Here is a 17,384-nt window from a genome sequence, read left to right as displayed (position 1 = left end):
GCTTTCTTTATTTCAAAAAATTAAAGAAAAAGGAAGGCTTCCAAACTCATTACCCTGATACCAAACTGGACAAAGACACTATATAAAAAAAAATTATAGGCCAGTATCTCTGATAAACATAGATGCAAAAATTCTAAACATACTAAACTGAATTCAACAACACATTAAAAAGATTATACACTATGATCAAGTCAGATTATAGCAGGGACACAGGGATGGTTAAATATCCACAAAAGAATGTGATATATGACTAACAAACTTAGGAATAAAAATTTCATGATCATCTCAATAAGATGCAGAAATAATGACAAAATTCAACATCTATTTATGAGAAAAATTTTCAGTAACATGGGGACAGAAAGATTCGAAATGATAAAGTCTATCTATGACAAGCCCACAGCTTACTTCATACTCGAGGGTGAAAGGATGAAAGCTTTTCTCCTAAGATCAAGATGAGGGTGTCTACTCTCAACAGTATTATTCAATATAGTATTAAGTCCTAGCTACAGCAAACAAAATGAAATCAAAGAGAAAGTGCCACTATTTGCAGATGACATGACACATATAGAAAACCCTAAAGAATCCATCAAAACCAGAATTCATCAAAGTAACAAGATAAAGAATATACAGAAATCTGTCACATTACACCAATGAACAGGAGAAATTAAGAAAATAATCCCATTTACAATTACATCAAAAAGAATAAAATATCTAGGAATAAATTTAACCAAGGAAGTGAAAGACCTGTACTCTGAAAAGTAAAAGACATTGAAAAAACTGAACACAAATAAATAGAAAGATATACTGAGCTAATGGATTGGAAGGGTTACTATGAAAATGTCTATACTACCGAAAGGGACCTATATACTCAGTGCAATCCCTGTCAAAATATCATGGCATTCTTTTCAGAACCAGAGTGTAATCCAAAATTTATAGGGAATCAACAAAGAACAGAAACAGCCAAGAATAACAGTTGCATGTATCACGCTCCCTGATTTCAGAATATACTACAAAGCTATAATAATAAAAAAGGTATGGTATTAGCACAAAACCAGAAACAGATTATAAAGGAAAAGAATGGAGAGCCGAGAAATAAATCTTCGCATGGTTAATTATGACAAAGAAGGCAAGAAAATATAACAGAGAAATTAGTGTCTTCAATAAGTGGTACTGGGAAAACTGGATGGACACATGTAAAAAAAAAGAAACAAGACCACTTTCTTACACCAAAATAAACTCAAAATGGATTAAAAATTTAAATGTAAGACCTGAAACTATAAAACTTCTAAAGGGACATGAGTGAGTACTATTTGACATCAGTCTTAATAATATCTTTGTGTAAATGTCCCCTTGTAAAAGGAAAAGACAAAAAAACAAATGGGACTACATCAAACTAAAACACCTCTGCACAGAGAAGGAAGCCATCAACAAAACAGCCAATCTACTGAATGGGAGAAGATATATACATATATATATATATATATATATATATATGTATATGTCTATGTATGTATCTTTTTTTTTTTTTTTTGAATGGGAGAACATATTTGCTAATGATACATCCAATAAGGGGAAAATATTCAAAATATGTAAGGAACTCATACAACTAAGTAACAAAAATAAATCCAATCACAAAATGGGCAGAGGACATGGAGACATTTCTCCAGACATACAGATGGCCGACAGACATAAGATGTTCAGTGTCACTAATCATCAGGGAAATGCAAATCAAAACCTCAATGAGATACCACCTCACACCAGTTAGAATGGCTATTATTAAAAAGTCACAAAGAAGTGTTGGCGAAGATGTGGAGAAAGGAACCCTTGTGCACTGTTGTGGGACTGCAAACTGGTATAGCCCCTATGGAAAAAATTGCAATTCCTCAAAAAACGTAAAATGGATATACCATACAACCCAGGCAATTCCACTTCTGCGTATCTATCCAAAGTTAAAAAAAAAAAAAAAAACAAAACACTAATTTGAAAAGACATATGCACCTCTATGTTCACTGCAGCACTATTTACAATAGTCAAGATATGGAAGCAACCTAGGTGTCCATCAACAGATGAATGGGTAAAGACGAATATTTACAGAGATTACTCACCAACTAAAAAGAATGAAATTCTGCCATTTGCAACATGGATGGACCTAGAGGGTATTATGTTCAGTCAGTCAGACAATACAACATAATTTCACTTATGTTGAATTAAAATCAAAACAAAACAGATACATAGAAACAAGGAACTGCTGATGGGTAAAAAAGGTGAGGGGGATATAGTTAATAAGTGATAAATCTGCTGTGACAGTAATTAGACTTAGCGTGGTGTTCATATCTTTATATGTTGAATCACTTTTATATCTGAAACTAATACTGTATGCCAACTATACTGTGATAAAAACATATTTTTAATACTGTTAGATCATTGGTATAGGTAAACACTTGAGAAGTATTTCAGGTAAAATTATCAGCGATAGTAAAAAGTTGCCATTAAACTGAATAGTGTGCTTCACTGAACATTTGTATTTTTAAAAAGGGATATTAAGATGGCATAGCATCTATCTTCCTTTAATGTTTTCTTCCTCTAATTTGATAAGGAAAAAAAACAACAACCCAATGTTCATGCTTAAAAGACAGCCATGATGTTTAATGTGGTGCTGGGACACTGGGCCACATGGACCAACAGACCTAAATTTATTCCAACCCTGTATTACGTTAATGTCCAATAATATAAATCAATTTAATGAGAATTTCTCTATTTGGAGATGAAGAAAAGGTCTTTCAGTGTAGTTATTTTAGAAGGCTCTTCTATTTACATATAAGAACCAGAATTTATAAACAACGCAGCATATCTGAATTGATGAAAATACTTTTTAAACATAATACTAGTCTCTTCCTCTTCTACTCTTAAACATGAATCAGTCTTCACTTTCTACTTAAAGGAATTGTAATAAGCAACTCTCTACAGACTAGATATTTGGAAATCAGTAACCAAAGCGAAATTTGTTGAATAAAGCCAAACCTGTTTAAACTAAATTTTGTTAAATGTCATACATCCTGTCCACTACCCACTTACTCAGTATTTTATGATATTGGGTAGTACCTATTATAAAACAATAAAGAAAAAGAAACATTAGGAGTCTAATATGAAAAATATTGCAGGATAGATTGCATAAATCAGAAATCATCTATTCTAGTTGCTACATTCTTCTAACACATTCTAAATTTCAAAATGACAGGAATAATTTAAAAAACCCAACACGTCAAACACTTAAGTATCTAGGTATAATAGTTCAGTAAACATACAGGTTTGACTCAAGGCTTTGAACATGTTACTTAGAAACATTAATATTTTGGACCCAATTACTTGAAAATCATTAACTAGCCCAAAATGCAGTTTGTGTAAATCTGCTGTACATCTCAACCACATAACAGCAGATGATTCTAATCTTACTCTAACAGAAGTAGCAATAAAATAAGAAAGCAGTACTACTTTATAGGAATTAGATAACCAAGATAAACAGCACTGGGATAAAATGAAGAATTTGTTTCAGTTTTTTGTTCAATAAGTCTGCTCCTCATTCTTAGATAATGAGGATAAAGGTATCACAACCAAATACGGAAAACTGCTTCCTCTTTATTTAGGCCTTAGGAAGAAAATTAACTTTGGTGACATATAACCTTAAAATATTGTTTTACATAAGCCTAAATTGATAGGACTAATTGATCAGAGAAATAATTTCTGTAAAAATTGGCCAGATATTACCAAAAATCTAACATACAGTATAATTCAAATTATATAAAGACTGCTTGGGATCACAGCATTCAAATGTATGACAGTTGTTATCCCAAACTAACAGGTGTGAAAAGTATTTGCTCTCATGCTGCTTTGGTCCAAAAAAGAGTAGAGCTGAATCAGAAAGAGTAAACTAAGTACCTAATCTTTTGCCAACATTTACACTGTTATTGGCAGCAGAAATATCCATGATGAATAGTTCTACTATAACAAAGTATAATTTTTCCATGAACACATCACAGTATCAAATAAACTTTGAGAATATGAAGGAAACAAAAAAGAGCTACCAAAGAAAAAAGTGTCTCCCCTGTATCTATCTGAAGGGGTAAAACAGTGAGATTAGAGGTTTGATGATGCTAATATGAAAGGAAATTACGTATTGTATTTATTTCTTATTTAATACAACTCTTACTCTTTACAAAAATGGTTTTAGTCATGCCCATAAAAGTGTAACCCATGGCATCTGAAAGCAAACACTCTTTGTAATTACTTAAAAGGGCCTTTTTAAAAATTATAATACAAAGGTCTGTGCTCTATAAGCAGTCCTCCACTGTGCATTATAACAATAAGGCTTACTTTTAATACAAAGACCAAGTGTTTGGGAGTTATGAACCACTGGACTTAACAAACATCATTTTATAGTTGCTTTTTGCATCTTTTTTGTTTTTGGAATCCTCCACTTCATCAGGGTGCTCAGCAGCCTGGAGTTCTTCAGCAGATTCTTCTTTCTCTGACTCTGAATCACTTTCAGAGTCATCTGGACTTTCAGGATCAGGTGAATCATCATCATCATCATCATCATCATCTCCAGCCACATGATCTTCTCCATCATGATCTTCTACCTAAAAAACACCAATCAACAAGCTCTTAAATACAATTTTCAAGTACCAACACTGGGAAAGACCCTAACAGTCTTCAGTCTTAAGACAGCCCATTCTCTAGTCATTAAATCAACAGTTCTAAGATTCTATTAAGACCAGAGGCTGTCAAAGAGAACTGAGGACCTGGGCATCTCCATGTGTTTGATATACTGGGCCTTGACTAGGATTGTTTTAAGACTTTGAAGACCACTCACCTTTGTGTTCCCCATCCTCAGCCCGTTTGAAAACAACGCGATGATTTTTTTTTTTTTTTTTAAGTAAATAAGGCAAGTTAACCACTGATGCGTGGAAATGTGGAAACCGTATTTTACATACTATATTACTTTGGAGTAATTAACCAGTAGTTATAATATGAAAAGAAATGACTTAGAAGACTGAGAATTCTCTCAAACCACTATTTGCATGACATTTCATGTAATTATATGTTCACAGCTATTTAAGATGTGCCCTAGGAGATACACAGAAACCCACACGCATGCAGGTGGTAAAAAATAATGACAAAAATATAAATTGTGTGTGGGGGGGATGAGTAAAAAAAGAAAATGTAATTTTAAAATTAAAGATATGGAAAAATGGGAACACCCATGCCCTGTTTGGTGGGATTGCAAATTAGTGCAGTCACTATGGAAAACAGTATGGAGGTTCCTCAAAAAATTAAAAATAGAATTTAACCTAATAATTCCACGTTTGGGTATTCATCTAAAGAAATCCAAAAGACTGATTTAAAAAAATATATGCACCACTATGTTCACTGCAGCATTATTTACAATAGCTAAGATATGGAAGCGAACCTTGGTGTCCACCAACAGATGAATGGATAAACATGATGTGGTACATATATACAATGGAGTATTACTCAGCTATAAAATAAAATAAAATAAAATCTTACATGGAAGGATCTAGAAGATACTATGCCAAGCAAAGTAAGTCAGAAAAAAACAAATACCATATGATTTCACTTATATGTGGAATCTAAAGAAAATAAATGAACAAACTGATGTAACCATGGGAGACGGAAGGGAGGCTGGGGAGATGAGTACAAAACTCATTAAGAAGTACAAACTGCCAGTTATAAAAAATGGTCTATACAATAGACATAAGGGATATAGTTAGTAATACTGTAATTACTATGTATGGTGCCAGATAGATACCACAGTTATCGTGGTGATCACTTCATAAGGTATATCACTGTCTAATCACTAAGCTGTACACCTGAAACTAATATTTCATGGCAATTATAACTGGGGTGGCGGGGGTGGGGGGAGGGTGGGGATATGCCCCAGTGATTATCTAAACAGAATTTACATTAAACTGGTATCAGAAAGCTCTCTTGCTACAGTAATCTAACAGAAATAAATGGTATCAAATTGGAAATTGAGAATCTTCCCATTTAGTGAAAATACATTAATTACTACCTCACTGAAGCCAAGTCCGCAATGTCGTCGATATCTTCCTGACAATTTACTGTCCATACTTTGCTGATATTGAGACTCCAGTTCTTCATTAATTTTCTTGTCTTCTTCCCCTGCATGTCCAGTGTACTTTGGTTATATTTCAGTCAAATTAATAAAAATATTTGATTACACAAAAAAACCCCATAATACAGATGCTATTATATTCAAGGGCTGATTTCTCCAACTGTGATCAATTTTATAATTAATTTTGTGAATGAATTTCCGTACTATCAATAGTTACCTAATGGACATAAAATAATTGAAAGATGTATTTTATGGTTACTTCTTTGAGAACCAACCCTCTGAACTAGAGAAGTGTTTATGAAAGATGAAGAATTTATATATTTCCATGTGATAATTCACACCAGACCCAAGTCTCAGAAAGAAGGGCCTGAAGTTCACATACTGTAAATATAAATTACTAAGAACCCTGGGCATTATTTAGTCTAATTACTCTCCTGAAAATTTTCTTTTAGTCACATACAAAAATCCTACAAACAAAAGCTTCTATCTTTGAACAGAAATAATGAAAAGACATGCAATTCTGACAGAGAATGGTTAAATAACCTTAGAATGGTTCTTCTTTATGCCCTTCTTTGCAAATCAGTTTATTGAAGTAACATAAACTTATTTTATCATGCAACATTGATATATATTTTTTACACACACTGTTGTATTTTAGTTATGAAGCAGAAAACTAAACTACCCATAAACCTAACACACAAGAACTAGACATTACAATACAATCAGAGCTGTCTGCACAACATTCTAATTTGTAATACAAGAGGGATTTCACATTTTAATTAGACATGTTGGTGCTCTGCATTATTTTTATTCATAAAGCCCCAGTTTTAAAAGAATAAATGCAGGAGTTAAATATATTTCCATTCTGCAACGTTCAGACTCTTTTAGCCTTTTGTAGAGATGCAAATCAATTTGAAATTGTTTAACACCGGCATAAAAGACCTATCAATTTGCAAAATGTGCTACATATTCTAGATCAGTACAAAGTTGATTTAAATAATTTAAAGTTTTGCTAAATATAAATATACCAAGGTCATGACCTTGGTATATTTATATTTAGCAAAACTTTATTAAGGTCCAAGATTAGGGTAGTTTTACATAGGAGAAAACTTCACTTTTCAGCAAACTGAATTCAAATCCAAATCCAAATTCATTTTCAGTTCTTTTAAAAAAATTTTCATACTCAAAATCAAAAAAAAATTAATTTCTTCAGGTTTTGCAATGAGTTTATAGTCTTCAAAAATTTCAGAGCAAAACTTAGTACATAAATTATAAATTAATATAACATACCAACTATATCATATGCTAAATAACTTATAAAATAAAAAAATTATAAATTCCATACTATAGTTGGCAAGATGAGGCATAAAAGCTCACTACAATTAAAATACATGTTGTGAATCAGTAAAAATGAAGACAGAAATGGGTTAGTTTCATGGTTAGAATAGCATATTGATGTATACTCTCAAATCTTTTAAAAATCAAAATATATACTAATTCTTACATATACATGCCACACACATGATATATGGAAGATGTTTATATATACTACATACATTTCTGATTCAATTATTTTAATTATCAACATAATTATACACAGAAGTTAGAGTATCCTGAAATGTGTACAAATACTTCATATTTCAAGTTTAGCACCCCCACTTTAGTTATATTTTAGTTTCTTACCTGTTCGGAAGTGAGATGTTGATTTGTGATCTCCTATAACAAGACGGCCAGTATGTTCTTTCTATAAGGCAGAATATGTATTAGAATTCGAGACTACTAATTTAACATAATTACTTGATGTCTACTCTGTGCCTGACACTATTCCAGGCTTCTGGGATACAGTGCAGAAAAAAGATTACATTAAGACCCTTGCCTTTATTGAACTTACATTCTAGCAAGGGTAGGTACAGAAAGGGGAAATGAAATCAGTAATGATAGTATCTTAGAAGGTAGTAAATGCCATTAATACACACACAAACAGAACAGAGAGAGAAGAGAGTATGTAGAGAGATCAAGTGGGATTTTTTACTTTATTATTTTTTATTTATTTTTCCCTCCTCTGTAAGTCTTCCCTGCCACTCCTTCCACCCCTGACCTATGGATGTTGCATTTCCCCTTAAGAACTAGATCTCTGAAGGCTGGGCGTCTCCTCTCACAAGCTCATGGTGTGCCCCTGGGGCTCCCGGGGTATGGTCCCCGTGGCTCCACATGGGGCACGAACCCAGGACTTTCTGCATGTCAAGCAAACGTGCTAACCACTACACTATGGAGCCACCCCTCAAGTTGGAATTTTAAATGAGAAGGATAACTAGAAAATTTAGCGATCTAAACATTTTCTTTCCTAAAAGGCCAATGAAATGAGTTGTTCTAATTTTTCCAACTTCTCTTTTTGACGCCTCAGGTTCATTTCATGGAGACAAAGCAAAAGAGATTATTTTATAAGATAAAAATGAAACAGATTTATAATGAACTAAATGAAATATCTTTAATATAAATGAAAATAGTCATTACTATTTACAACACATCACAAAGAGTTAGCTCATTATTCTTTGACTACAAATGAACACCGGATCTCAAACCGTCGAAAATACAATTTGAAACAATCTAATTCTATAAAATATAGAAATAAATCTGATTCAAAGTTACCAACTGATCTGGATACATAATCACTCTCAATTTATCAGTTCCAATTCACTCTTTATGGTTCATATTTGTTTCATAAGGCAAAGAAATTGTTCACTAAAACAGAGTGACTTTGCAAAGCAATCTTAATAATTTGTGAAGATATAGTAAATAACAAATCTTCCTATCATGCAAGGGTGAGACACATTGTCCATACCCAAAGATGATACTACTGGAAGCTTCAAGATTAATGCTTATTGCCTTACATGCCATTAACACATAAACAAATCAATGATTCAACATGCTGCTTCTTTCCATTGCAGTCTCATTAATAGGATGTGAATATATAATGACTTCAAGTTATTCTAGAATGATAGTACTATTTGCCTATTCATACCTTTCCAATTGGTTCTGTGACGAATAAAATAATCATGGTAGCTGCCTAGGATTAGGAATATACTTTGTGGCTGCAAAACAGAATCTGAGGTATGCTAAACAGCCAATTTACTAGTAGCCATATTTCTTTTTTAATTGTTCAATTTGTTCTCCTCCCCAAGTTTTACTGAGACATAATTGACTATTTATGGCTAAATTTCACACACTTTATATTTGAATATTCTTACGTTTTCATTCCACTAGGTTGAGCATACCCCTAAACTATTACTTAATTTATATATCCTTAGCAAGTCTTTTATTTGCATGAACCAAGATAAACCTTAGGCAACATTCTATAACAAATTACAAATTATAGGAACTCTGGATTAACAGGATATTATACAAATGCTTCCTTTGTATAGGTCTTACAGTTTTTTCATGATCTCTCCCTACCTCACTGCTGTAGTTTGGCTAACTCATCCTTTCAGATTCAGATCAATTCTTTCTATGGGAAGATTTCTTGTTCAGCTAAGCCAGTTAGCTAACCTTGTCTGTTGATTCCACAGCACTATGTCGAATATAATGGCTCTTTCAAAGCAATTATAATCCCATATTGTTATTATCTGGTTTCTTCCATTACATGATGACTCCAAACATGTTATTGATATGTTAACTGCCCCCCATCCCCAAGACCTACTACAATGTAAATACATTCCCATGTGAATAACAAAAAACAAAAAGTAAAATTTCATTTTAAGGATCTTAACAGAGAAAAAGTTTTCCTATTTCTTTCACGTTAAATTTGTAGGAAGACCACTGGGACAATGTTAGGAAAATAAATTTACTTGCTTACACAAAATAATCATCTAGAGACCACTGTATTTTCATGTAAAAATGAATTGCTAAGAACAAAAAGGGTTTTTCCAATAGATGATGTTTTCCTGGCACCTGTATTTTGTATCTTCTATTATGTTGATCAAACTGAAAGGGATTTCTCAAAATATACTGAACATTTTAAAAACTAGAATTTTGATAAAGACTATTCCCTTCACTCCTACTTCAAGGGCTAGAAGAAGATATAAAATATTAAAGACCTAACGACTGGTCTACCCAGAAATATCTTGTATCAAATCATCAGGCAAACAAATGGCAAATCATAATCTTTAATATCTTTCTTCCACAGGAGTCTCCTCAAACCAAGTTTTTTCTCTGTATAGTCTCTAAATCTTACTGCCCAGAGGCAGTGAGAATCCTAAGAAACAGTATTAATTTTAAGTGCTCAGGTAAGCTATTTTTCCCAAAACCTAAAATAATCATGTGCAACAGGAAAATGGGATCCAAGTATATTCGATTCTTCTCATTTACACAAAAAGGGTCATTATTTTCCCAGAAAAGATAAAAATGCATACCATCTTGATGCTTACCTTTCCTGCGCCCATAAGTCTCAAGAACTTTTGTTTTCTTTCTTCATTACCTAAGTCTGCTGCCTCCCAGTTGCTAGATCCAAGCTGGAAAAGAAATTAGTCAACTGAATTTTTTGCGTAATGATATTAAAAAACTTAGTCTATCAGTAAATTGTTTTTTTTCCCCCTGCCAGTTTTAACTATAAACAGGGTTCATTCTTGCTTAGAAAGTTAAGCATATGCATCATATTTGAATTAAAATATACATCCAGTCTCCAACTTATGATGGTTCAGTGCAAAGATTTTTGGACTTTATGATGATGAAAAAGTGACATCTATTCAGTAGAAACTGGCCAGGCTGAACTATGATGTTTGGTATGTTAGGTTTGCATTTTTTATTTATATTTTCAACTTACAATGGGTTTATCAGGATGTAACCACATTTTAAGTAGAAGAGTATCTGCATTCCTTTTTTTTTTTTTTTTTTTTTTTTACCTCAAGGTGGAATCTTTTAGTTCTTTTGCAGCCAGAGTCCTAGTTCTCTTTTGCTTCTATGAGAATCACCTGGAGGCCTTGTTAAAACAGACTGCTGTTTCAGATTCAGTAGGTCTGAGGTGGGGCTTGTAGATTTCAATTCTAACAAATTCCTAAGCGATGCTATTGATGTGGGGGATCACACATTGAGACCTACTGCCCCAGAGCCCTAGAGCACCTAGTACAGTGAACCCAGAAGGCTGCCACAGCTGATAGCTGAAGTTAAAAACTCTGGCTTTAGTGATATTCTTAAGGACAGTATAACATCAGTCTATTGGGCCTAAATTTAGCTTTTTTTTTCCTTTTTGAGTTCTTCTAGTTTTTGTAAGGATACGTTACGGCTTTCATTTTTTCTTAGAAGTCTTCCAAAGAACAAAAAGAAAATTTACTTATTTTTTAAATGTACAGAATAAAACTCATTCTATCTTAAAATTATCAAATGGGTCAAAGCAATAGCAAATATTGAACTCTTTTATAAACCTCAGAAATACTATGAAATCCTAGTGTTATTTACCTGTACACCTTGAAACAAATGCACTAACAACTTCATTATTCCATATATCTTCCAAAAAATGTAAGCGTTATTTCATTACAATTATTTCCAACTATGCTAAAAATGACTAGTAATAATAGAAAAATGGTAACTTTTCTCATCATGTTGTCTAAAGTATTACATCATTTTTAAAGACCTCACCCCTGTTGCTTGCTCCTAGCTTTCTTTGGACACAGTTGATAATTCAGAAGTTTTCATTTCTACCCATATTGGCAGGTGGGTAAAAAATTGAAATTGACGAAGGTATTTCTGAGTAAGTAGGTGAATGCAAGATGACAGGCAGTTTATCCTAAACTAATGATGATGGTACAATTAATTGTATATGCAAAAATCTTAGACTATGCATCTTCGCAGGAAATTCTACATAACTTTTCTCCAGGCATCAATGAGAGAAAGGGGATGGGGGGAGACAAAACAGAAATATGATACTCTAGAGAGTCACTCAATAGGAAGGACTTCATCTTGCAATATTTGGCAATAAGAGTCTGAACTCTTTGGTTTTTCTAAAAAGATGTGTGACATTTCATCTTTTATATTTGTACACCAAAACTTACTTGATACGCTTTTTAAGTGCACAAATGATGAAGGCAGGTGTGTATACAAATGTGACTACAAAGAATGTAGAAACAAAAACATTCATTGAATTGATCATTCTAATTGAGTTTATAATCTAAAAATGAAATGAAATCTAAAAATGAAAACGTTTTACAATTATGGAGCAAAGTCAACCCTCTTTTCAATACAAAATGAGGAGCAATCAAAGGTTTCAAAATATTCTATAAGTATATATTGATGCAAATGCAAAAACTAGAATAATTTCAAAATAAAGCTAAACTCTATTAGAAATAGATTTGAAATCTGAAATTATGTGTTTGTTTCATACATGACAACTGATAAACAGTTTCCTGGATTCAAAGGATGTTAATCATTTAGGGTATATATATCATGAAAATGTGGGATAGAAATTTTGTTTGCTATGGTTAAACTCATATTCAAATTTCTAATGAAGCTGTTTTTCACAATCCCTTTATTCTTCTGAAATTTATAAAAGACTACTAGAATGTAACGGAAACAATGATGACCACTTCTGAGCATATGAGAGTTAAAAGTATTTGTACCACATTGGACACCCACTTATAGCCCTTCTAAATTCCTTTTGGTAGGGACTTATATGGTCTCATGATTTTGGCTACCTAAGCTCCAAATTTCTACATTTTCATGTGACAGCTCCTATCTTTTTACAAACCAATTAGTTCTTAATTATTTCTGGCTCAATACAGTTAATAAAATTTAAAGTACTAGTGAAGCTTAAGTTCTGATTCCTACTAAGTTACTTGCTCTCTGTGAGCCTGGACTTGTCATTTAACTTCTTAGTTTTAATTACTTATCGACATAGAGAAGCTTCTTTAAAAGACTGTCTTAATAACAACTTCTAAAAACTGCATAGCGTTTTATAACTTACAAACCACTTTTCACTGACATGCTCTCAAAAGTCCATTTAATAAATAAGGACACTGAGGCAAAGAGACTAAGAGACTTGCTTCGATCCTCTGGCCTTAAGTCTTCTGCTCTTTCCACATCATACTGTACATGATCATATGAGATAGAATATGTGAAAGTAGTTTATGAACTACAGTTATAAAAATATATAAAACTAAAACAATTGCCTAAAAACCAAAATTTCTCAAACTCTTTATTAAGAGAGCAAATGTCATGTCTTTACATAACTAACCCTATCATTTACAATTTATAACCCTAATGTTTTTTTCAATTATGAAGTCCTTCTGGTTTTTCCTTTTAAAGACCTTAGCATTCGACAGCAAATGCCTTGTCTAAGTGCTGCATTCGGAAATGCACATGGATATATTCTTAGAAGGTTCTCCACCAGTCATTAAAATTAACCTCCCCACTCCTCCTACTCCTTGAGAGTTAACTTTTATTTCTCCACTCTAATCAAACCAATGAAACCATTTTTTAAGTTGTCATCATCCTTAAACCTTTTAAAACTGCAATCAATTTATCTCCAATACACATTGTAGTTGTCTTAGAATTTACATAAAACACTGACAGCTTTTTCCTATAGTTGGATTCTGTGATTTAATATCTACTTTTAATATCTTTAAAAAATGTTTTGTTACCCCCATTTAAAATGTGAGGTCAGTGGGTAAAGAAAACTGTCTTTTAAATGCAGCGGACGTTCATTAGAAACTGCTGACTCCATGTTATTAGATTTTCTACAATTTAGATGTATATTTTAAAATATTTTAAAGACAAGTAAACTCCCAATTACCAGCAAAAATAAAATTCATATGAAAGAATATTTAAAAAATCACTATCAAGGAATACGTTACATAATTTTAGATAGTATATGAAGGTTCTAGGTTCTGATTTGATTTGCAGCTATAACCATCTCCTTCCAAGACAGTATCTATAGGAAAAGGTCTTGAAGGTCTTCATCTGGTTTAAACTGTACAGATTTACCTTTCTGTCTGTCAAGTTAACATCACCAAGAGCTTTCTGTCAAGTTAAAAGTTAAGATTACGTCTCCGACTCTAGCAAAACAGGTGCCTAACATTCTAGCAATCAAGTCACGGTTAAATAACAGGAAGAAAAACTATGTAATAGCTTTTAAAATGGGACTCAAATTACTCAAAATCCTAAATTCCTGAGAAGTACTAAATTACTACTCTAACAAGATCTAAAAGCCAGTTGTGGGGAAGTACAGAGGGCATGAATAAATCTCATTATACAACAACTATTCCTCCTCAGATCTTTACCGATTACCTATCTCTCTGTAAAGCTAAAATCAATCTCCTTAAAGAGCTTTACTATTCTGGACCTAATCCCACTACCCACCCAAAGAGGAGTGGGTCTTACCATCATTTCATTTGCTACAACTGATGCACTAGTAGTATTCAGTGAGCTTTTAAGGGTTCACAAAGTAAGATATTATGAAAGGCACTGGCCTGCATTATAGAAAATAAAGAACTCCACATATTCAGAAGCTAATAATACTTTAAACAACAACAGAAATAAAAGTAGGTGTTGTCCCTTTACCATCCTGGAAGATGATGGATGACCTTTCCAGGCTCCTGTCCCCCAAATTTCTCCACCAACGTTCCTAATGCATTTAACCACCTAGTTTTACATTTACTGATTACTGCGGTTTCCATGACGATGCGCTAGGAGCGAGGACAAATATACAAAAAGGCCTAGGATAAGCATATATTCAACTTGAATTCCCAACACCTGGCATAGCAATACGTATTTAATGCATTACTTTAAGGAATGAATGTTTTCCTATTTAAACTGACAAGGTGGGGGAGGGAGAAGAGAATGAGGGAGAAGAGAAGGGGAGAAGCGGGAAAGGGGAGGGAGGCACTTGACATCAAAACCGACTTCCATGTCTCAACGTCTGAGCCCTTGCGCCAGTACCAAACTACTCTCTGGTACAAATTTTCCGTTCAATACTGTTCTGGGTTTACGCTTAACAGTAACGGTGAAGTTTGATTCTTAACTGTACACTGCAAAAAATAATTCCGGCCAAAAATCTGCCCAAATTGCGCGAACATCTTGCCACTGTCACAAGAGCATTTTAAGCCTAAAACAGGGAGGGTCTTGACGTCTCTATCCTTAGAAGGGCCCGACTAAGAGGCTTCATCAGCCCCTAGAGGCAAAGATGATCCCTCGACTAGGCTCTTTCACTTCTCGACCATTCAGAATTTCCTTCTTCGATCCTCCTCCCTACGCAAGCCTCTGGCTCTTACCGTGTGGACCTCGTCAAACCTTCTGACCCCATTAAGAAAGGAAGACATTTCCTATTCCTCTGGGTCCCCCTCCTTCGCGCCCGCTCCCTTTTTCGGGCCACCTCAGGCGCTTCCTCCTTCTACATCCACCCTTCCCGGCCTACCCCAACATTTAGTAGGCCTCAGCCCTCATCTACTCCGCCATTGTTATTTACATCGTCGTCTGGGGAGGCTGAACGCTTCACTCCGTGCGGATGGGACTCCCTGGCAGCACTCATCGTTGCGGGGACCCGACCGCAAATGCCGAACCGACTCGCCGTTCTCTCCTCAGCCGCGGCACCAGCAACCTGCGATCTGCCACCCGACCAAGCAGCGCCACTCCAGAACGCAGAGCCCCTCGGGTCTTCTCTGCCACAGTCGTCACGCCGCGGCCGCTCGCCACTCCGGAGCACTCTGGGAGTTGTAGTTTTATGGCTCACTCTATACTGGCCTTAACAAGAGAGAAGACTAGTGACTAGAACTACAATTCCTAAGAAGCAGAGCGGCGCAGCTCGCACTGTGTGGCGGGAGTGTCCTCTGAGGCCCCTCCTTCTTCGGCTGGTGAAGGGAACGTTCCCGCGGGTGGGTATGGCGGTGAGCGTTGTAGTAAAGCTTCGTCGCCACAGAAAGAGGCTTAGACTGGGTTTTCACTTTTCTCTGTGAGACACTACACATTGGCATATGTGTCCGTCATAGTTAAGCACCCAGGTTTAAATGCAATGTTTGAGGTTTGAATCCTCACGAGTAACCTCCCAAGACAAAAAAATCCATGGGAAAAAAAAAAATGGCTTCTTCTGTTTCCACCCTGGTATTCGCTATTGATCGTAGGGATTTCTAAATGACCCCCAGGGTATAGCTTTCTAGAAGATTCTGATGAATAGTTTCCTGCTTTCTCATTCTCACCGAAATGAATTCAATATATTGTTAAAGTGCTGGTTAATTGGCTGTTATTGAAACTAGGGTCCACCTGAGGAAACCTTGTAAGCTTTCCATAGGGCTTTGTGTGAAGTGGGAGTGATACCCGACCTTGCTGTGGGTGTGCAGGCATTGTATTTTGGGGGCCTTCACCAAGTGAAGTCCCTCTCCGACAGAAAGCCATCCTTGGTTGTCCTCACAGATTGCAAGGACCTTGTCAGTTTATAATCCCCCCTCTTTTTTTTTTTTTTTTTACATGTCTACATCACCTGGTCTTCCTAGGTGGTCTCCAATCCAAGTACTAACCAGGCAGGACCCTGCTTTGCTTCTAAGATCAGACGGGATTGGGCTTTTTTAGGGTAGCGTGGCCATAGACAAAAAACATTTTTTAAACTAAGGTGCAATTCACTTAACCATTTTAAAGCATATAATTAATTGGCATTTAGTATATTTACAGTGAGCAACCATCACCAGCAGTCCTTCCCTATTCCTCCATCTTCCCAGCAACCACTAATCTACTGAGCATTGTATCTAAAGGTACTATTTGGATACTGAAGATTTATTTATGCATTATCGAGGTGTCAGAATTTTTAACGAGGCCTAAACCTGGCTTCCTTCAACCCTAGCATTCTTGTCAGGATCCTTGTCTGTACTGGGAAGCTTTCGGACCTTGGTCAAAAATAAGATTTTTTTTAAAAGCAAAAATCAGTAAGTGGAATGACAGTACAGATGCATTTTGGTTCTGAAAGTGGCCTGTGAAACTGCTTAACTATTGGCTTCTGAACTCAGCAATTACTCTAGTTTGGCTGCCTGTGTAGAAATAGTATTACTTTCCCAGACTTCAATTATTAAACCATTTATAGAACTGTGACCAGTGCAAGATAGCTTTTTATGCAGTCATATATCCAAATTCTGCTCTTGTATTTTGGAAGCAAAGGAATAACAATGCCAATTAGGATAATATTAAAAAAGAAATCAGGTAGGGTCATATTTTATAACCAAGTACAGTCACCTTACTCAGTAGTTCTATAGTAAGAATA

At 34.7% G+C, this 17,384-nt stretch overlaps 1 protein-coding gene and 1 non-coding gene across 2 annotated transcripts; both read right to left on the bottom strand.

Annotated features, from left to right (window-relative positions):
• Nucleotides 1–2,618: 2,618 nt before the first annotated feature.
• CUNH11orf58 (chromosome unknown C11orf58 homolog) lies at nt 2,619–15,815 on the bottom strand. The gene is made up of 5 exons (XM_016139540.2): nt 15,606–15,815; nt 10,579–10,662; nt 7,838–7,898; nt 6,092–6,201; nt 2,619–4,637 (listed from the first exon to the last, which is right to left on the bottom strand). Exons 1-5 carry the CDS (start codon nt 15,666–15,668, stop codon nt 4,401–4,403), a joined length of 555 nt encoding a protein of 184 aa, XP_015995026.1. The 5' UTR covers nt 15,669–15,815; the 3' UTR covers nt 2,619–4,400.
• Nucleotides 8,357–8,430, bottom strand: TRNAV-GAC. Its single transcript has one exon. It is a non-coding gene; the product is annotated as a tRNA-Val (tRNA).
• Nucleotides 15,816–17,384: the final 1,569 nt, after the last annotated feature.

Source organism: Rousettus aegyptiacus, unplaced genomic scaffold, assembly GCF_014176215.1.
Source record: "Rousettus aegyptiacus isolate mRouAeg1 unplaced genomic scaffold, mRouAeg1.p scaffold_m13_p_5, whole genome shotgun sequence".
NCBI classification, from domain to species: Eukaryota; Metazoa; Chordata; class Mammalia; order Chiroptera; family Pteropodidae; genus Rousettus; species Rousettus aegyptiacus.
Note: the sequence above shows the minus strand (reverse complement) of the source record. Positions and strands in the feature narration are given on the sequence as shown.

Excerpts from the sequence above, each read along its gene's own strand:
- CUNH11orf58 (XM_016139540.2), bottom strand. The coding sequence starts at position 15,668 with ATGAGTGCTGCCAGGGAGTCCCATCCGCACGGAGTGAAGCGTTCAGCC. Across the intron at positions 10,663-15,605 it reads CAGCCTCCCCAGACGACGAT|CTTGGATCTAGCAACTGGGA; the intron begins GTAAATAACAAT and ends TTTCTTTTCCAG. Across the intron at positions 4,638-6,091 it reads GCGGACTTGGCTTCAGTGAG|GTAGAAGATCATGATGGAGA; the intron begins GTAGTAATTAAT and ends GGTGTTTTTTAG.